The 21,684-nt window shown below is 42.1% G+C and overlaps 1 protein-coding gene across 1 annotated transcript; it reads left to right on the top strand.

Annotated features, from left to right (window-relative positions):
* The first annotated feature begins 5,680 nt into the window (after positions 1-5,680).
* On the top strand, positions 5,681-21,290 carry fbxo33 (F-box protein 33). Its single transcript, XM_083998631.1, has 6 exons — positions 5,681-6,223; positions 8,638-8,748; positions 9,469-9,629; positions 9,754-9,962; positions 10,046-10,343; positions 11,954-21,290. Exons 1-6 carry the CDS (start codon positions 5,769-5,771, stop codon positions 12,217-12,219), a joined length of 1,500 nt encoding a protein of 499 aa, XP_083854757.1. The 5' UTR covers positions 5,681-5,768; the 3' UTR covers positions 12,220-21,290.
* The last annotated feature ends 394 nt before the right edge of the window (positions 21,291-21,684 follow it).

Below are 21,684 nucleotides of genomic sequence, written 5' to 3'. Positions count from 1 at the left end.
AATTGATTTAATGATCTACTACTGGTTATGTTTAAGGGCACCAGTTTCTCTGTTCCCTTTCTCCACATCTCAACATATTTATGTTTTGTGTGGTGCTTTCACTATACACTGATGTTTGATTGCCTCACCATCTATCACACAGGCTACATCATTACAGGGTCTCTTTAGATGCAGGTCGCATATTGTGGTAAGTCCTGCAGGGCTCACCATGACATGCATGGCATTTTGATTAATGAGACACATCAAAATAATGAGAGTGTAAATGCTCTAATGTTGCAATGATAATTATACAGTGTATTCTAATAATACTGGCATTGCTGGACCCTTCCAGGCAACAGATGATTGGCAGACAGCCCTGATCCAAACCCATCTGAGATAGCAGATTGGGTCAATGAAGTTCAAACTGAGCAGAAAGACTACATGACAATGTTTTCATAATTATTTTTATCAGATGTGGTATGGACATGTCTCTATAAATATGTTGTTGTCTCATTGATGTGGTTTTGATCAAAGGTTTTATTGTGATGTATCCGGCCCAAACAGAATACTCCAAAACAGGATGGAAATCTGTGAGCGGAGCATACTTGCCATGTACCAGTCACTAGTACTGTATTTTGGATAGTTATCTGCTCCTGGCCAGCTGCCTGTCAAGCTTCTCCACTTCATCCTCTCTCCTTCAGTATCCAGGCAGGCAGCCCCACAAAGGAGCAGTAAGTGAACCAGTCTCTTCTCCAGAATGAGTGTCTTCCTCTTTATAGCCCTCACAGACTCTTTTAGGTGCTCCCTGGTGTCTTTCGGGGTTTTTTGCTCTCACCCCTATACATTCTTCCCTCCTTTTTTCCTCCTGACCTTCCTGAGCCTCGGCTCTTCACTCTATCATGACATGTGGTAAGTTCTGAGTATATAAGTGAGGCTGAAGTGGATGATGTTTTCATCCACCCCAGTATCACTTTGCAGTTTAGATTTCCACTCACTTTTGATTGTTGTAAATTCCCACATGATTTTAAATCTTTTGGTCCAGCAATTAACCGTAAGATAAGAAGACAACTTCAGAGTGTATCAAAGCAAGAATGGCTATTACCAAATGAAATATAATTCCTCCTTTGAACAAATGAATGAATGGATGAATTCACATGCAAAAATTCATTTGTTCAGCATAATACACACAGGTGGCTACAGCTTTATTGATTCTGGTGTGACCAGTAGGCTACTGCACAGTGCTGCTAAAGTTAACATTAGCATTCAGTTTCACATCAAACTTTGCTAGCTAGGTATGCTTTTTAGCATTAGTTGTGGTCTTATATTCAGCAAGGTGCATAAGGGGCACCTTATCAAACAGTAACAATTATGATCCTTCGTGAAAATGTAGGGCTAGTTAGGACTAGTTTTAGCTATAGGTGCATGCATGGGTCTTAGTTTTAATTAGCCTATGTGTATTTGGCTGGTTTTAGTTTAAGTTTTTTATTTCAGCAAGTAGGTGGGTGGACTTCATATAGCTTACAATTTCACTGGTAGTTTTTATAATGCAATTAGTAAGGATGTCCCTAGCTTTTAGTGTTATTTTAGTGTTTTGGTCAGATCTAATTTGTTTTGCTTTAAAAAAAAAAATCACAATTTCTAATCTATTCATATATCATATTTCTTTTCTCTCTTCACCTTTTATCATTTTGTCAGTGAGTCGGCAGCGGTCAGCAGTCGGTGGAGCTCTACCACCACCTAGTGGGCCTTCTTCTAACTGGTGAGCATGAAAACTGCACATAGGAATGGAAGAGTCAGCTCCCATGAGCTAAAGGCCATTGTTTTCCACTCCTTTCATTGTCTCTTGCGATGTCAGGATGTTGGCTCAGTTGCATTATACTGTAGAAATAGTGAACTGATAATATAGTGCTGGGGCATGCAGATAGACAGATACTGGTGTTGTGAAAGCGCAGAGGCTAATGAGTATTCAGAGGAAGACACCAACACGTCTGCAAGTAGCCTAATCAGAGCAGAGACATAGAGTTTGTGAGGATGTCATTGATAAGCAGGCTGCAACAAAGGAGGCAGACTGGTAAAGGCCCTTGTTAATGGAAATCACAACTGAACTGCCTACACTGGCGAGCATAATAAATTGTTTTCTTTGTGCTGTTGTCTCTCCAGTCACTCAATTTTCACCACTTTCACTTTCGCTACAATCAACATTCCTTTGTTCGCGTTTTTTTACAGCCACAAATTCATCATCGGGGGAAGCACTTATCTTTACCACAGAGTGCTGTGTGAAGCATCATTAAGGTATCAACATGAGAGCCGTAGCAGCTGCCATCAGACTCTGCAGGTGGAAACAAAACAGATTATCTCACAATTGGGAAGTGGAGATTAATAGTTCTGGCACGTCCCTCCAGCACATTAGTATTCAGCATCATTAGATGTTATTTGATGTGATGTACTTTTTTGTAATTTCTGAAGAGGGAACATGTATTTTTGCCCTCTGGTTATGGTGCAGTATCAGCCAGCAGTGTGGGAGTTGGTATGTTGCTCAAGGACATTTCAGAGAGTTAAAATGATGATCTCACTCATAGCCCACTTTGTAGCCTTATTTGAGGTGGGAGTTAGCACATACAGAAACAGCTACTCCAGTTTTGCTAACTGGCCTAAAATTGTGAGGGTTTGTGGTTGTTAATTTAGCCACAGAATCCAGTTTGTTAAATCTTGGCAATGTTCTTGCCCTAGAATTTTTTTATTTGATATTGAACATCACTGTGTTTTTTCTTGTAGACATGACAAGACGGCTCACTCCATTGAACATTAAGCTTTATTTTTGCTTAGACACTGATAACAACCGGTAACGGACTCCCGCTCTGTTTTCATGTCTGGTGCATGTGCTCTGCCCTGCTCCTGACTAAACAACTGTAGTCACATGACCTATTGACCATTCTGAAATATGTCACAATCACCACATTAGTACTGACTGGTGCAACACTTGGTACTTTCATTTATTTTTTTGGTGTGTGGATGTGTGTTAGTGTGTGAATGCTACTTTACCTAGTGTTAGCCTTATTTTATTATTGTTCTATGGCTGAGCCCCTTTTTAACTGAGTGCAATATTTCGTTGTAGGCTATATGTATTCTTTCGTTGGATACAGATACAATGACATTAAAGGAAACTTAAACCTTAAACATTTAACTTGTATAATGACTAATGAATATAGGCTACATTGCTCATACAAATAAATTATTAACCTACTAACCCTAACACATTTATTTTTTCTTTACAAAGAATTGAAACGTGCTTATATAGGTTGATGAGGTAATAGGTTTCAAAGTGTGATTGGAATTTGGTTTGTGTTTTCTTCCTGAGCAGCAGATGGCAGTATGTCCATGATATGTCCTGATTCAACAGAGGTAGGCCTATCAGGGTTGATTTTCTTTCTGCATGAGACTGGGTGAACACTTACTTTGAACACTACTTCCTACAAAAGGACAACTTTATGCGACAAAAAATAAAGCTTAAGTAGCCTACTTATATAATAAATGGTACAATTTATTTCTGTAACAGTAGCTAATAATTTATTTAGTCAGCTTTTCCCTGTTGTTTTTCATGTCTCAGGAAACCATTTACTTTCCTCTGCCCTAGTTTTATCAAAGTTAGATTTATGACTGTTTAAATAGCAGTTGTAGTCCATCTTTGTATTTTAACAGAATGGGGATATGAGTAAACATTCATATACTTTGTATTTAATCTATCTTAATATGTATATCTTGTAAATCTAAAATGCACATGTCACACACACACATGATTTGTACCTTCTGTAGCTATAAAGTGTCTTCACATATCACTCTTCTTCCTACTTCATATTTTAGGTGAGCTTAGACCTTAACTTTGTTCTGTAGTGAGCCTCTTTCATTTTATAATAGCCTATAGGCTACACCAGATGAAGGTAGTTGGGCTCCAGCAATTTATTTTCATTTTCCCTTCAAAGAGAATAAATCTGATGTGACAGAAAATGAACCAGTGTTAACAAATCCATCACAGATAAAAAGCTTCTTATCGGACACCGTCACAGAAGATGGACTTTTACAGACATTGGTACATTCATTACAAAATGATTGCAGTTAATCACTTGAGCTTCAAATAGTTTTTTTTTTTTCTTCTTCTTTTACTTTACCAGAATACCCTTTATGTGGTTATTCAGACTTAATGGATCTTCACACTTCATCTCCCACAAATAATTATCACAGTATAAAAATCAAATCAAATAAAAAAAAATTTAATTTGTGCTGAGTCATTGTACTGGTATTATGTGGTGATACGTTGAACTAAGTTGCTATCCTGACCCCTTAGTCATTGCTACCACATCACAAAAGTCTGAATATCACAATAGTGGAGACAGAAAGGCGCCTGCTTGACCAGAGAGACTCAGGGAGGACCTGATGGCCACTTCACAGCTCCACTGGAGCAGCTGACAGCTCAGTGTCTTGAGGGCACTCCAGATGTGCCCATGCCTATTTTTCAGATTTTACAGAGAATAAATTTTGCCCCGTCATCATAGAGTTCAGAATTTCATATAGCCACTGTAATTTATTTGGATGGGCTTTCTGTGCACAAATTCTGATGAAGTCATGTTTGAAAGTGATATAAGCCTATAATGTATGCATCAACATCAGTACAGTATTCTGTGGCTTAATCAAATTTTACAAATAAAAAATCATATTTTCCCTGATTTTTTAAAATGTGGTACTAAGCATCACACTGGTAGTGCATTAATAGGCATATTTGACAATGACCAAATGACCAAAAGGTCTGGTGGTTGAATGATATGCAGACTTTTCTCAATATTGATGATTACTGCTGTGATTTCATTGTGAAAAGTGTCTTAAACATGAAACACGTGGGCCCAATTTTCTCTCTAATTTGATTGGTTACTTGCTCAGTGTCGATCAAATCATAATATTTGTCCATTGAAAATCATTGTTGTTAATTGAATGATTGAATGCAGCACAGAACGTGGTGATATTTTGATGTTAGTAGTTTTTGTCATTTTCTAATTTCAAACGGACATTAAAGTTGAAAAAGAAAAGATATAGCCTAACTTAATTGTGTTGCGCAGACATGGAGATGGGCAAACAAGCATGAAAGAAACTGTCGTGAAATAAAGACTCTTGTTGGAACAGCTCGCCTTTGTTTATAGTTTGATTGTAACTTTAACTTCATGCTGTGGTCTCTGCCAGCCCTTGTAAACTTAGTTTACAGTCTGGTTTACAGCAGAGAGTACTGTGTGTATGAAGTGGAGGGGGCGTGTCGGGGTGGGAATTAACTCCAAAATACAAATCACGTGTTGGCTCCAGTTCTCCTCCTACTTGTCGAGAAACAGCGCCCCCGTACGGAGCACGGCAGTATGGCAAAAATAACAGCACCTCGGGGCTAAACCATTCCCTTGTCAACGCAGAGATGCGGCCACAGATGACAGAAACTCTGACGAAAATGTCACCAAAGCCTTCATATTGTTGAATAATTGAGATTTTAAATCTTAGCAAACAAAAATACCGACACTTGTCCCATAACCGACATTTCTGTAACATTTCAGGGGATTGTTTTTGCTCCCCGTGCATTGACAGAGAGTGGTGCGGTCCAATAGTATTGAAGGCAAAGCTGAAAAACGGTTTGTTTTCACCGAGGGGAAGAAGAAGCGTTGCTGTTATTAGCCACAACAGGACCGACTCTGAAAAACGGTTGTAACATCTCCTAACTATCTGGTTGGCTTCCAGACATCGCTTTTCCTCAGCTCGCCATGGCTCTGTGCGGGGGTGTCGGAGCCATGGCTTTGCCCAGCGAGCTTATCGTCCATATATTCTCCTTTCTGTCCGACCGAGACAAGCTCCGGGCCTCGGCGGTGTGTTCGCGATGGAGGGAGTGTCTCTTCTACCCCGCGCTGTGGACCGAGCTCAAGCTGCGGATCGGTGGTGGCGGCTGCAGCGGCGGAGGCTCCGGCGGCTCCAGCTCCGAGGAGACCCCGAGGCTGGAGTTCCTCATGCGGAAGTTCGGTTCTTTCGTCAGGGAGCTGCAGCTGGAGCTGGCCCCGGTGGAAGGCTACCTGAGCCCGCTGAGCAACGAGCAACCGTCCGCCAGGATGGACCAACCTCCAGGCGCCGATGGCGACCCGCAGCTCTCCGAGCGATGGAGAGACGCCATGGCCACTTACTTGGACCAGGTGTTGTGTGTGTTCACCAGCATCCGCAACAACAGGTAAGGTTGCACTCACATTTGTGGACATTTTTTCATAGGGTTTGTTTTATTCACTTTCAGGAATTCACGTGACATGACGTCGTTGTGTGGACATTTCACAGTATTTGTTGCGTCGCAGTAAGCTAAGCTAGCTAGCTCGGTTAGCTATAAACAAACCCTGACATTAGGAGTTACGTAATCAGGACATGTCTTTGCGGTGGAGCTAGCATCCAGTGTTACCTGCATATATCGTGTAATATTTAACAGTTTTGTACATTCACGGTCGTCTAATTACGATGTGTAGCGCAACGTATGATGAATACGTCCGTGTCAAAGCCAAGTCAAATGCTCGTCTGCGTTTCTTTTGTTGTCAGCTCTATTTTCCATGTTACATTGGTCTCCATACCAGCAGATACAATGCAGAACTGGTGGTGGCTAGAGAAGGCTTTGTTGGCTCTGACTTGCTGATATCAGCACTGACACATACACACATATAGTGTATGTGTGTGTGTATATATAGCTCTTGCATGTCATACCATATTGTAGGATGTAATCGTATATTTGCAGATCAAATTTGCCATCTTCGATCATTTATGATGTGGAAGTTGATATTCTATGTAAACATGTCCTCTGAATGTCAAGATGACTGATTTCAACGCAGAACCTCCATGACACCTTCTCCCATGTTCTCTATTATGCTCTGTGCTGCTTTGTAGTATTTAAATAGCAGCCACCCAAAGCTGTGTAGCAGTTTATGTCTTAATTCTGCTGAGGGGGCTGAAACATTTCCTGTTGTCTCAATCCTTCTTACTGAGCAATTTCCATTCAAATAAACCTAGTCCTTGTTCTACCATGACCACTTATACTAATGTGGTTTTAAAATATGACAAAATTAGGTACATCCAGTCATCAGTATACTTGGTGAAGTTTATTACTTTTTAATGTTCGTCTTCATTGACAATGTTGTTCCATCAGAAATGAAAGTCTCTTAAGGAAGCTACATCTCATTGGTGCATGCCTTGTATCATTTCCTGTCATAACAAAACAATAAAGAGTGTTGATTTCTTGTATACTAAACATGCATTAAATATTAGTATTTTAGTCCATATTGTGGAGTAGACCTAATAGTATCAAACCATACCTCAGATCTAGTCTTCAGGTCTAAAATAGGTTTTGCTGCATGAGCATAAGCATAGCATCCATAAGCAACCATGAGCAAACCAGCAAACATTGATTGGCCAAGTGAGTAGTTTTAGTAGTCCATCATAATAAAATATGCCATCATGATCATTACCTAAGTATTGTATTGTATTTGGCGTTTCATTGTTTTAAATATTTTAGTAACATTGATCCATAACTGACTACAACTCTCATATTCAGAGGTACCGGTAGTCTGATTGTTTAAACAAATACATTGGTCCAGCTCCTCTGGTACGGGTTCAAAAAGACAAGAACAGGTAACTTACTGGTTGTTCATTAGTGGTTTCGCTCACTAAGTAGCTGTGCACAAGTCTGCTTTTGGTTTCGCTGCATAGGCATTTTGTGAAGCTTGGGTCTTAGTTAGTTTACAGGAAGTGGGCTACATCAAACATAATATATACAGTGCATTGTCATGTGTGGCTGCATGGCACACATGTGGTTGATCACTTTGCAAAACCAGATGTATAATACCTGGGAGGGAGAAAGCCATTGAGTACATTTAGCTCTCTATGCTTACCTTGAATGCTTTTCCAAGGCCCAACTTTTGGCTTATAGACTATTGTTTGATCGCTGCCAATCTATTTTGGGTATGGGGATATAAAGGGCTTTGGACAGCAGTGCAGCAAAGTGCAGTGCGGCCATAATTCTGTGGCGACAACTCAGCAACTACAGACCAGGGCTAGATTAGATTGAACAAAATGGCCACAGTTTTCCTTAGAAAGTAGTTTGTATTGGAAGTGGTTACACACACACACACCATTTTTAGCTGCTTTTGCTTGTGTTGATAACCAGAGACTCAATCTGTGCTATGTGTGATAAAACCAGATGCCCAGCGTGTACTTGTAATGACTTTAACAAATGTTGACATAACAAAACAGATGATAATAAAACCATTGTCTCCAGATAATTGCCAAGTTGTAACAGAGGATGTCGTATGGGTCTCCGTCAAGTCGGTCAGTTAAGGATATAGAAAAAAATGTAACAGGCTTCTTGTGTAATGAGGCTATGACACTTTGATTTAAACAGTTTTCATTTAGGGCATCACATTCTATTGAAGAAGAACGTGTTGCATATCTGGTAAAAAATAGTACAGTCATCACTACAGACTGTGTTTTATGATGCAAATGTTTTATAAACAACTCCACGCCACACTGATGTTTTTCCATGAATAGATCAGTCTTCTATTGGATGTTCCTATGTTTGTTCTTCCTAACATCACCTCTCTCATTCTTCAGAAACCTGCAGAAGCTGAGTCTGTATGGAGACACCTGTATTCTGCAGCAGGAAGGACTGTTGGACAGCTCTAACCTGCACCAAATTCACCAGGGGGACAAAAAGATCAACGAGTAAGCAAGCTTGACATAAAAGTCATTTTCTCCACAATCGGAAATAGTTCGATGATGATGTTTTTGTTTGTTTTTTAATTTCAGTAGAATGGTTCCTTGCATTGCAAAGAAAAAGACAGTGAATGTGCTGTTATTGATGTCACAATACGCTGTGTAATCAATCACATAACCTAGTTGGAGAGTGCAGAGCATATCCAGCATCAGCACACCACACAGTGTGTTCACATCAAACACATGCTCTGTGTGTGGCCACCTTCTGTGTCATAGCAGTTCTTGGGCACCTCACCTGTAGTGAGGTGGGTGGCATCACATAAAATGCAATGTCAGTGCTCTGCTTTGTAGGACTGAAGGGTCGGAAGAATTTAGAGCTTGCTGAATCTGTGCCAGAATATGACTGGGCACAAGTACCCAAGTATAGCCTGCGTATAGAGTAAATCATTGAATTGAGTTATTCAAGTTCATGGACACAATGGCTGAGATTCTCCTGTAAAAGCATAAAGGTACATATCCCAGGTGTTTTGTTTATCTCTTTGCAAAAATCCATATCCCAATCTTGATCCTGTTTTTCTGTCTTTGCCCTGAAGGTTTATTTTCAGGATGAACGGGTCCTCTGGGTGTGTTAAATGAACCTTGTAGGAAGCTGTGGTCACACTGGAAAAGTGAATTTAAGATAATTTCCCTCCTGCCTCTGTTCATTAACCCTTCCCCTCCGCTCTGCAGAATCCAGCAGTTGTTCATGGAGTTGCTGTCTAACAGCAGGCAGCTGAGGTGGTTGTCCTGTAGCTTCATGCTGGGTCTGGTGACTCCCTGCTCCTTAGCCTGCCTGTCGAATCCTTCAGCTGAGACCCTCCAGCACCTCAGTTTACTCGACCACCAGCTAGGTATGCATTTGTCTGGCCTGTCACAAGCTTGGCCTATGAACAGTCCTTCAGAGATCGAGAATTGTGCAACAGGAAGCACTTGACAATATTTTTATACATGTCATCTTTCTTGAATTGCACTCAGGTCCTCTCATCTCACCATCGGAGTTAGATCGCCTCTCTAATCTTAATTCTCTGGCTCTGGATTTCTCTGACCTGACGTCTGAGCTGTGTGGTCTGCTGGCATCTCCACGCCGAACTCCACTGCATCGCCTCTCCCTGCTGCTCAATGGGGCTGCCCTGGAGTTCAAACCATTAGAAGGGACCGCTACAGAGGACGACTGGAAGGCACTGGTAATGCAGCAACCGTCTACGTGTTGCACAAAGTGTGAATGTTTGTTGAAGTAGCAATGAAACTCAATCCTGATCGTTCACAGGTCCGTGTGAGTGCCAACCTGCGAGTGTACATCATGGCCCTGGAGGTCGACAGCACAGAGCTCCTCAGGGTCCTAAAACCAAGCCTTCCTCTGGAACGCCTTCACCTCGACAGTTACAGCACGCTGGTGACTGATGCCACATTGGAGCTTATCTCTCAGCAATACAACAAAACGCTGACTCACTTCCTGCTCCTGAGGGATGACCCCGACTTCCCTGACCTCAGTGTCAATCGCAACGAAGACCCACTGGTTCTCTTAGCATGGAGATGCACTCAGCTGACTGTACTGGTGATACATGGTGAGTCCAGCTTGTTGTTTTGGCAGTATATATAGTCATGTGGCTCCCCTCGTTTCTTAGTACAGAATTTGGATTATCTTCAGAAATGAGTATAAATCAAACCGTGTCCAACGATATGCAGAGAAGGATTCAAATAGGAAAAAACATCAGACATGAAAAGTGCATTGGATGCAGTTAGCCTTTTGATGAATTTAAATTGGAGCAAAATAAATGACTAATAATTAGGCAATCTCCCACGACATGGCTCAAAGAACAAAGTAGGTTGGCGAAAAGTACAAGTACACCATGCAAGGCAATCTAAAGAGGTTTATGTAGACCAGGAGCAATCTGCAATGGGAGTTTCAGTATCCTATATTCAAGTAGACTCCTTGGGTGAAGGCACTAAAAGGAAAATGTTTGCAAAAATATTAAGCCCAGTGTTACCAAGATAGTGTTCTATGGACAGATGAAACCAAAGTAGAGCTCTTTGGGAATGTAGTGCATCAGTTTTTTTCATAGGCAATGAAATGAAGCACATAAGATAAAGAACACTGAACCTACAGTGTTCAGTCTGGTAGTCTGCCTGTCTTTGGTTAAGGAGCATTTAAAGTATCCAACTATTGATGAAAAACGATGAAGATTCCCAAGGCATTTTTGAGCAAAAATGTTTTACAAAGTGTCAGGAAACATGGTTTAGGTGTTTCAACAAGACGATGACAGACAGTTCCCACCCTGACCTCGGTCCTTTTAAAAATTCTGCCGTTGCAAAAAGGACTCCTCAAAACTTAAGACTTTGAATGCATAGTATTAGAGGAGAGGAAGCTACCAGCAAACAGGTGCAATAAACATCTGGATGGCTAAAGGAAACATTTAGTCATTGTTCATCTTTGTCAAGACTCTGTAACCATAATAATTGTGTTCAGTGTATATTTTATATTGTATGATTCAACTATTTTTTCAGAGGCATCATTTATCTGTTTGAGTGGTAACTCCATAACAAGGACTACAGTAGTTTTTATAAGCAGATAGAATAGACAGCATGAAAGGATTTTTTAGCCATTTGGACACAGTGCTGTTGGTTTTTATGCTATATGTCTTTTAAACCTACAGGCTTTTCATCTCTAAAAATCTTCTCCAATTTATAGACCAATAGTCACTCTCTCTGAAAAGAGCTCTGATTGGCCAAAGTTTCCTCCAATGGCCTGCTTTATCTAAAAAGTCTGCAGAGCCACCAGGTCCAAGAAAGAACCTAAACAGTGCTGCCTAACCCTGCTTTAAAGCGTGTTTAGTGTAATATGGGATTTAGGTTTTCTATCATCTCAACCATAAAAAGATTTGCTGATTCTACCTCCACCTGGCCTAGACATTATAGTCAATCTTTCTGTTTTGTTGGTGCTCGTCTGCAGAAACTGCCGCTTGATCCTGCAGGCATTGTGTTTGTCTGGAATTATGTCAAAGGTCCATCGCGCCGGATGCATAAATAACAGGAAGAGATAAATAAAAAGGATGCCAAGTTCTAATGAAAGTGCATTCACAAGCTAATTTAATTTGATAATAATTTTTTTTAGCAGTATAGCCTTTTAGTCCCTGCTGTCTGAGGTCAGTCTAACCTCACCCATGTTGCTCTGTAGGTTACACGGTGTGGTCCCACAACCTGGTGGCCATCTCCAGGCTGCGAGGCTCCAGTCTCCGCCTCCTGACCGTCTCTGAGGAGAGCATCGACTTCGACCCGGACCAGTCAGTGTGCATGGAAGGCGACCCAGTCCACAACCTGGTGAAGGAGGTGTCTCTGGGCCTGGGGCGAGTGTGGCACCCCTGCCTGGATTCTAGCCTGGTTTTGTCCGAACCCACCCAGCACTTCCACCGCGAGCTGCACGCCTTCAGCATGGGCATGTAGGCAAGGATGTCAAATCCAACACATCACAGCCTAAACTGTGTCAAGACCAGACCCACCAGGTGATAGTCAGCAGACCCAAGGGAGAAATTCAAACTGCACCTTAAAGCGCAGTCTATAAAGTAAATTCATGTGAACTGATGTGAGCTGATTTTATTTTCCTTTTTTATATTTTGTGTTGCTCTCACAGGGGGTTTTAGCACACAATCAATTCTTACCATGTCCCAGCAGATCCCCTGTTTTCTTGCTTTGCCTCTTGATTATCAGATTAACCACTGATTTAGAAGACAAAATCAGTCTTTGTTGTTTTAAAAATGGATTAACCAATGAAGAATATCCAATTAAAAACCGGATATTGTGATTAAGATTTAATATCCATTCAATTTAAAGGAATCCCAATCTGTGGTCTCTGACCACTAACGAGACAGATTTTAATTTGTCTGCTGAAATGGGTCATCGTGCCCCATCAAATGCTCTCTTGTCTGGCGTGACCCGGTCTGGTCTGGTCTTGCCCACAGCAAGTATTCAGAGCTTGATGTCTCCTTCACCTTAATAACCTCCAGAGCCTCTGCATAATGTAACTTTGATTTGTTTTTGTTGTGTTTTTTTTCTCCTTTTTTCTTTTTTTTTTTATTTAACTGTTTTCCATCTCTCCCTGCTCTGTGTATAATCTTGTTTTTCCTGCGTGGTGATTCCCTTGCCTGTATAGGCTTTGTATGTATTTAAATACAGATATATTATTATCCTGCTCACAGCTAGAACAGAACAGGCAGGCGGGTTGAGTGATAGACTGGTGGGATTTGCAGGGGCAATGTGTATTCAGACCCAAGCTACTAGCTTTAGTTGTGAAACAATTAGCTTTTCTTTTAAAAGAAAAAAAACCCTTTGCTGTCGGTATGTCTGTCCGCTCCACTTAAGCAAATATTGGAGTTTGGAAACTAACTGATCAATCACTTCCTGGGTAACGCAACCTTTGCTGCTTCTTCTGTTGCTCTGAAAGAACACCTTGTGCACTTGTGCTCTAGTTCGAGAGCCTCGCCAGCAGAGTGGGAACGTCCACTGTAAAATGGCCGACTGTGACTCGTGCTAATCGGTTTTAATGCAGCTCTCGGCAACAGCCATGTCAGTGCCATGACTCAGATCATCCTCACGTGAGTGGCATTTTGAAGCCAAATGGTTTTCTTAATGGTTTTCAGCACCTTACCGACGGTGTTACGGAGAATATTGTTACATGCTTGCAGCCAGCGCACTTCCCATCCTGCTCACTCGTCGGCTTCCTTGGCGAAACCTCACCAGTCGACTGATTAGGGAGCCTCGTCTTCCGACTGACGCTCAGAGCCAAACTGAAAATTCAGCCCGTCACAATACAGCACACCCCTACTGTGTTCTGTTTTGATCCGTAGTGAGCCGGTCCTAAATCATTGCATCTTTTTTCTGTATTCAGGATGAATATAGTTGCCTTTTGCTCTACTCTACAGGTCAAAACTTTCCAACTAGCAACACTGGTTTCAGAGCCCCTTTGTATTGAAATGTCAAGTCATCAAGTCAAAGAAAAGACCCGGAGTGTGCTCCATAATATGAAGGGCTCTGAGATTTAGAAAAGTAGGTCCGTATTATTCTAAAGGAAGTAGGGTTTCACTCCATAATGCCATATATGTATCTGTGTTTTGAGATATCTCTGTGACTACTTCCAAAGGCCATGCTCAAACAGCACCAGTATTGTGTAGGCACAGCTTCCTAAGGTGGCAAATACCAAACCCAGGTTTCTCCAGTCATGCCAGCAGTACTGTAGGTAGGAACCAGTTTTAAACATTTCACGAGTAAGACCAGGGAAAAGAAAAGGATGCACTGAATGTAACTCAACTCTCATTCCGTTGGCCAGTCAGTCAGTTTTACTGTAGAGTTATATTTGCCGCTGGGCTTTGGCAGATGCACGTCTTGCCAGCAGCCAGGGTTGCTGAAGGAGAGAGTTCTGGAGGTTGTAGGTTCCACTGACGGACGCGACTGCTCATATTTTCTCAAAGAAACAGCACCTACAGCACAACGTAGTTTTGAGTCGATTGTGGCAAAATGTTTTCTCTGTCAGTCTCAGGTAGGATTTTAACATCACTACGACCACGGCGGTGGTGATGGCGTCACGTCGGGTGTGTGAAACAATCAGTTAATGTGAGAAAGTCATTTTTTAATTTTCCTCTTGAGTCACAGTTGCCTTTTGAAATGGTCCCTTGTTTTCTGAATACAGTTGTCGTCGTCGTCGTTGTTGTCGTTATTGATGATGTTGTTGATCTTTGCCATCTGATGAGCCCTCACTCCACCTCGGCAGGAGGGTCAACAAACCTAATCATACATTTGTTTTCAAAGATTAAGGTTGATAAAGACTAAAGAATGGCAAAAGCAATCTGCATTGCACATTTTATCTCTCCAGTAGACATTATGGGGGGACAGAGAGTTGGCCGTAGGAAATCCATCCTGTCAATAGAGGACCTGCTGGGCCCAATTAATGTCTGAACTGAATGTAGTCAGTCTTCCCGGGTGAAATGATGTCTGTCTGGCACCGTGGATCTTGTCTGGCTTGTGCAGCTGGCTCGTTCTGCAGGCATTCATTAACAGCGTGAAAGCATGACTTTGGATCATGGTCCTATTATTGTCCACTTCTATTTTTTAAACTCACTGTGTGTATGCCTTTGCTCTAATAATGAAATAAATGTTATTATCCAGGCTCTGCGGAAGCACCGACTTGCCATGTTCTTGGCCGAAGCCAGACAAAATATCTTGTGCTGCAGACAAATGTAATGTTGAGTGCCACCAGTAAATAACTGGGCCCAGCACGGCTCCATGTGATGCTCCGGTGTCGCGACTGCTTAGTGGCTATGACAGCTGTGGTGCGCTGGTGTCTTATGAAGGCATGTCCTGAGCTGAGCTTGGATTTTGACAGGAAAATCAAAAGTTGGGAAGGGCCACACAGTAAACGCTGTCAGCCAGCCTTGGTCAGGAAAGTTGCCCTCCCAAATGGCTACAGCTCAGTTCAGTCTGAGGTCGGGCAATGGCATTGCAGACTGTGAAGGTCCATATCAAGGTCTATAGTTTACAAGGTTGACTTGCAGTTTTTTTGTTTTTGTTTTCTCCAATAGACTGATATGGAACCAGAGTCACACAGCGTGCCAGCACTTTGCTTGGTTTAAAATGACTTGGTCCTAGTGATGGGCATGTGGTTACCAAATGTTTGCTCATCTGTTACGGGACCTTGATGGTTTAGCCATGATAATCTCTCTAGTCCTTGGTCCATATCTCAGGATGAATGCACTTTGGTACCAAGAGTTTCTTTTTAAAGGCTGCCTGTGGCTGTGTATATAGAGCTGTACATTCATACTCAGAGGGGATAGCAATACCAACATAACACATTCAGACCAAAATATGTTGGTTTTTATCTTATCTTCCTCCTCCCCTCATCTAATTCTCCCACTCCTCATTTTAGAGCTCATTTTTGTTTCTGTGTAGGTTTGTGTTGTGTGTATTCATCGGCTAATAAGGAGGGAAATCACTGCAACTTTATAGAGACATCTAATGTCAAACTAGATCTTCTTGTCTGAACAAGTAGACATTTACATACAACAGATAGTTAACACACTGGTTTTTACAGACTCCACCTCCAGCCACCATGTGTGTTTCCTCCTTTGTTTTCTATCCTCTCAAGTCTCCTCCAGATGTTCACTTTTTTTGGGAGCAGACAGGTTGAATGCATCTGGCAGTGTTTCTGTCCAGAATGAAGGGAGGGGCAGTGGTTTTACCAGACTATCCCCAGCTAGAGCAGATAACATAGCAGAGTGGGGAAAATACTCATTTTAAAATTCCACTTCATCTTATGCTTACGTGTTTATCCTTGGCTGGAGCCAATCCCAGAGGCAGGGTACTCCCCTGGACAGCTCACCAGCCTGTCAGAGAGCTGGTTTGACTCTTTGTGCTTATTGAAACATTTTAGGAACATTTTAGGCCACATCGGTGCACTGTTAGTTTTTGTTAATCACCAAAACACACCGACAGTTTAGTGAGAGGGCAGAGAGAGAACAACTCTGTGTTGTCCTTGGCAAAGAGAGAAGATGTGAGGCAAGGTTTTGCTTGACACATTAGGAGACAGACACAGTATAGCATAGCATTTTCAAAAAGAAAAAAAAAAACACTGTCAGTGGATCCCTGTGTGTCAATAGCTAAATATTGAGCCATCTTGTGCCTGAAAGCCTCTGGAGTCTCACTGCTTCTCAAACCCTTTTGCTCCCCAAGTCGTTGGCTTTGTGATATATGTTAATCGTTGCCGTGATTGTTAGTTCACTCTTTAGGGAAGCAGCGTTGTGAGCTACAGTAGCTAGGAGTTTCAGCACATGTGTTTTAATATTTCTTAGAGCGTGCCTGTATTTTCTGCGCAAGTCTTCATGTAAAAGTTTCAAATGTATCCAGTAGAAACGTGTGAAATACGACAGTGTGGATGTGCGTGTGTTAACAGGTTATCAGCAGTGCAGCCATCGTGTGTTTTCTGCGTGCGTGTTTGTGTGTATGCGTGTGTGCGTGTAGTTAAGGTGGGGGGGCTTGCTCATGTTCAGCAGTGTAGTCTTATCACTTCTACTGCAGCAGGAAACAGGAACAGAAATCGTTCGTTCTCAGGGTACAATCGGTTTTTCAGAAAGAGGAGGAGGGCGGGAAAGTTAACAGTAGCTCAGGCCTCTAGCTCACTCACATGAATATTAGGAGTCACTGGATCTGTTCTCCTCCCTCCATGTGTTTTTAAGCTGCCAAAGACCACAGTGGAACAAACTTAAACCCAGACAAGTCTATCTGAAGTGCCCACGTACACATACACTGGCAGGAGGCTGGTCCAGTATTCTTCTAAACCCTACACCTCCTCGTAGTCCTTCCTCTTCTGTTGTTCCTCTCTCTTCCCCCTCACTCCTTGTGGTTCCTCTCTCTGTTTCTTCCACTGACGACTACCACTCTGTTTCTGTGTGTCCAGGCTCTGGCCTTGTTGTACTGTGGACCAAACTGTGCTGGACTAGAAGAAAAGTCACCGGTCTCTTCCTGCAGTCGGAGTGAAAACAGACCAAAGCAGACCTGCAGTTGTGTCAGTGGCTGCACCTATGTTCACAAATTTAGGATTTCACACTAGCTGTGTAGAATGTGTGTTACATTTATGTCCAACAAATGTTCAGCAGCACTGTTGCATCTAAAGCGCACGTTGCTGTGGCTTCATAGAGCCCAGTGAGGCCTTTTGTCGTCCAGCACAGAGCAGTTCTGCAGTATGGCAGTATGACGCTTGGCCAGAGCAGTCCAGAGTTGGACCACCTCAACAACATTTCCTCACCACCATGTACTTCCCCCCTCCTTCTCTTCCCCATCACCTGTTTCACTGTGAGGAGTGAGTGAATGTAAAAACTAAACGCGGGGAGGACGAGGCGTCTGGTTCAATCTCGGAACGCGTCAGGGACTAAACACTTCCTCAGATGCTTCCACGAAGCTACCCACTGAGACACTGTAGCTTCCCTCACTAGGACAAAAGGCCACTGTGCCCGGTTATGTGTTATACGTCGTGCGGCCTGCCAGCCTGAGGCCGAGGTCAGGCTCGACAGGAGGTGTTTAGTCCTGGGCTTTTTGGAGCTGTGAAGATTTGCTGCTAGAGATCTGCTAGGAACAGGACATTCCACAAAGGGCGGGGGGTTCGCTCAGGCCATCTGACTAGCAAACAGTTTACTACATGGCCAGTGTCTGCATGAATATTAAACCCTTTTTCTTTTTTCTTTATTTTACTATTGAATGATCTGTTTTTGAAGGGATCGGAGATGCAGCTAGCACTGACAGTCACACCAGATTACCAGCTGGTCTGAGCAGAGTGGAGGTGTGAAGCCATTTAGAAGTGGTTGTTAAAAGTGTGTTGCTCTATTATTTTTTTCTTTCAAAGGTCAACTGTGTTTCTAATGTGTGTTTTTGCAATGCCAAGCTTTGCTTTCACTTGATGCTTCCGCCATGTAATGGCCTTTTGTGTCCGGTACACAAAAGGTCACAAGTGAACGCACTCCACACCGACTGTGCTAAATATAAGGACTAGCTTCTCGTTCCATGAAATCAGGTGGTTTCACTCATTGAATCAATCTTCCAGTTAAAGGACATCACAACGCTGTAAGAGGAGCTCAGTCCGCATATTTAGTGCGCACACACAAATACACACAGGAGTCCCAGTTGACCTTCACTATGGATACAAAGGGGCACCTGGAGTCTGGACTTATCTATACACCATATACGACGGTGGTTTGTGTATAACTATACTATACTGTGATATACACACAAAGACTGATTGACACACAGCCAGCAGAGCCTCGTCTTTAATGAATTCTGCCCTCAAAACGAAGGGTTTGGAGGCTCCAGAGAGAGATGTGCTGGGTGTCAGCAGGCGATCATTACCAGCAGTTACTGTACATTCTTGTGGTTGCAGCCAGCTCGATCTGCCCTTGTCATTTGTTTATGTTTATTTCATTTTGTTTTGTTTTGTTTTTTTCTTCTGTGCTCTTCATATGCATTCATAGAGAAATCCTGGAAGATAGCAGGCCCTGTAACCTGATGGGTAATTGAATCCGCAGAGCCTGCCTCTAATGTAGACCATCTGAGACAGTCTTATAAAAACTGTGTTTCAGTACAACTGTAGATACACAGGGATCTGGGTATGTCTGACCCACCAGGCCCATTTGACAGAGTACAGAGCTGGGGTTGACACTTCTGTGCTAATACTTTATAGTTAGTACTAAATCTAGTGGCATTGCCAGAAGTGTAAGTGTGTGTTATTTCTGTACCAAAGCAACAGACTGTGTCAGATCAGTATCAGTCTAAACCAAGGCTCAGAGCCGCAGGCACACACACACATCAGACATGACCAGTTTCATTTCTCTTCACCCGTGTTGCTCAGACTCGATGCCAACTTGAGGGTTTGTGATCTCGACTCTCAGGATTTGCAACGTTGTGGGAAGAGAACTTGAAAGTAGCTGAAGAAAAGAGGTAGTGAGATGGTTCTGGGCCTAAGACCTTCCCCAAAAGAGACAGGGGGAAGGGTTCAATGTTTTGGAAAGGATTGCCATTAAGAGACAGGGTTTCCTCATCACAATGTGAGATTTTATTTTTTTATCTAAATGCTAAGACCATAGACTACTACCAGTAAATGCAAGACTTTGAATGAGCTCACACAGGGCTGGACTCAGGCAGGAGCGTGAGGAACCTGATTAACATCTTGATGTATGTTTCTGTTACTTTGGAGAAAAACACTGGATGTGCTTTGCACTGGTTTCAAATCAGCCCTGTGTAACAGATATAAATGATGTGTATGAGGCTAGTACATGTCTCAGTGGTTTACAGAGCAAAGCCATCAGCAGCTGATCACACTGAGAACTATAGAGGAAGTTTGGATTCCCCAGATTTTTTTTTCATCTTAAGATAAAACTAAAACAGTTTCTGCAGCATATGATGATGATGATGATCCCAGCATGACTGGAACATCAAGGGCATCATCACACACTTGTTGCTCTGTACTACTAAGAAACAACTAAATGACTGATACGTAACCTGGCCAAACTCTGTCAGTAGCTCTGGTGCACACTGTAGAGACCGGTGGAGCACCTGACTATATCAAGACACTGATAGACATTCATACTTGGTGTCAGCCAGCTATCTTCATTTAGATCTCAGCTGCTGTGGCTCTGATGTTTCTGGCCACTAAACAAAGTCTTTCTTGTCAAGTCTGGAAAGCCAAACCTCCTAATTAGCCAGGCAGGCAGGCCTGCTGCCCAGTCCAGCCTCACAACTATGCAAGAGGAATGCATATAATCCACACTCTTTTTTTTCTGTTTTTATATTTAGTTTTTCTTTTTCTCACTGTCACACAGTAGATATGAAGACGTAAAACTAATAAGAACTTGCAATGACAATACTTGGCCTTATGATGATTTATGAAATCTTATCATTTAGTTTTAAGATCTTTTGATTCTGGTCAGCCAGCCCAGCGACAGCAGCGGTGACGGCGGGCTCACTCTTGGTCTCTGTGAGACTGGCTAGACGGCCCCAGTTTTATCGTGGTACGAATGTTGTGCATTTGTTTAAAATCAGGACAGTTTGCAATAACAGCAGTCTTACTAGTGGCCACAAAGGGGCACAAGCAGTGCTGACAGCGCCCGGCTGCGTCTTTAGAAAACCATAGAGGAAGAAATATAAACTATATAAATAAATAAATATATAAACTCACATAGTGCATATTTGTATAGGTCTCAACAATGCATTACCGTGGTATACTCTTATGCAACACATGTCCGGGTTCAATTTATGAACATGAAGTATATTATAAAATCACACAGACTTTGTAAATCGGAAGCTACGATGTTGTGTGTTTTTTGCAAAAATGGTTTTACCATCCTTAATGTTGAATATTCTGAGCGTTATGTTCCTGTGTGATTGTGTTTGTTAAAGTGAGCACATAGCAGTGGGTTTTACCTTCTTTCTGTAAGCAGGGAACCAGGCATAAACCAAAACACAGCTGGAGCAGATTTCATGCACCATGAAATCTATATTTCAAATACATTTTATTGTCTTTCTAAAACATACAAATCTGATGTGTGCACAGCTTTTAAAAAAACAATCAATCTAGTTTCCAGTTCACCTCTTAACGTTTAAAACAGAACTTGGTGTGTGGTTCCAGATGATTAGTCCCACTGGTGTCCATGTAGCAATTTTAGTCATGAACCGAATTAAAGGCTCAAATCATATTAAACTGAAACATGATTTGAAATCTTCCCAGCTGTTTATTGGATTAGTCTGCAGGGAAAGAGTCCTCTCCAGCCAAGAGGGCAGATTTTATCAGTGAGATCAGTGTTGATCCATGGTTCTGTTGTGAAGAAAAGGGAGGACATATTACAAACCTCCATGTAAAACCTCTTAACTGACAGGTGGCATAGGTACACTTGAGGGGTCAACCTGCCGAACGTTGATTTGAATCAATGTTGAATGAATGCTTCTCTTCTTTTAGTCAGTGAAATAAAAGCATTAAAAAACGTCATTTGCCTCCATTGTCTTGTTGTTCCCATGCCTGGGTTTCAGTCTTTAGCAACATTTGGCTTATACACCAATGGTTCCCACATCTCCAAGGTTTTAAAAGGCTCTCACTGTGTTTGTTAGAGTTGACTTTTTTTTGAAGTCCCATCATTTTTACCACTTGGGTGTAAGTAGCCAAACTTCCTCTGACGAGATGTTGAACCATGGTGAAATAAGTCATGTACAGCTAGGTCACGTTTTCCGACCCATAAGTTGATCAACGGTTGTTCCTAAGATGCATAAAAACACGATCATTAATGAAGTGTAGGAGCACAGCTGAATTCAAAAGATGATGAATGATAATCTTGTTCATTAAAAAAAAACAAGAGCCTTCCACAGAGAGCGCCTCTTACATCC

This window comes from Trachurus trachurus, assembly GCF_905171665.1.
Source record: "Trachurus trachurus genome assembly, chromosome: 22".
Classification (NCBI taxonomy): Eukaryota; Metazoa; Chordata; class Actinopteri; order Carangiformes; family Carangidae; genus Trachurus; species Trachurus trachurus.
The sequence above is the reverse complement of the archived record's forward strand: the minus strand, read 5'-3'. Positions and strand labels throughout refer to the sequence as shown.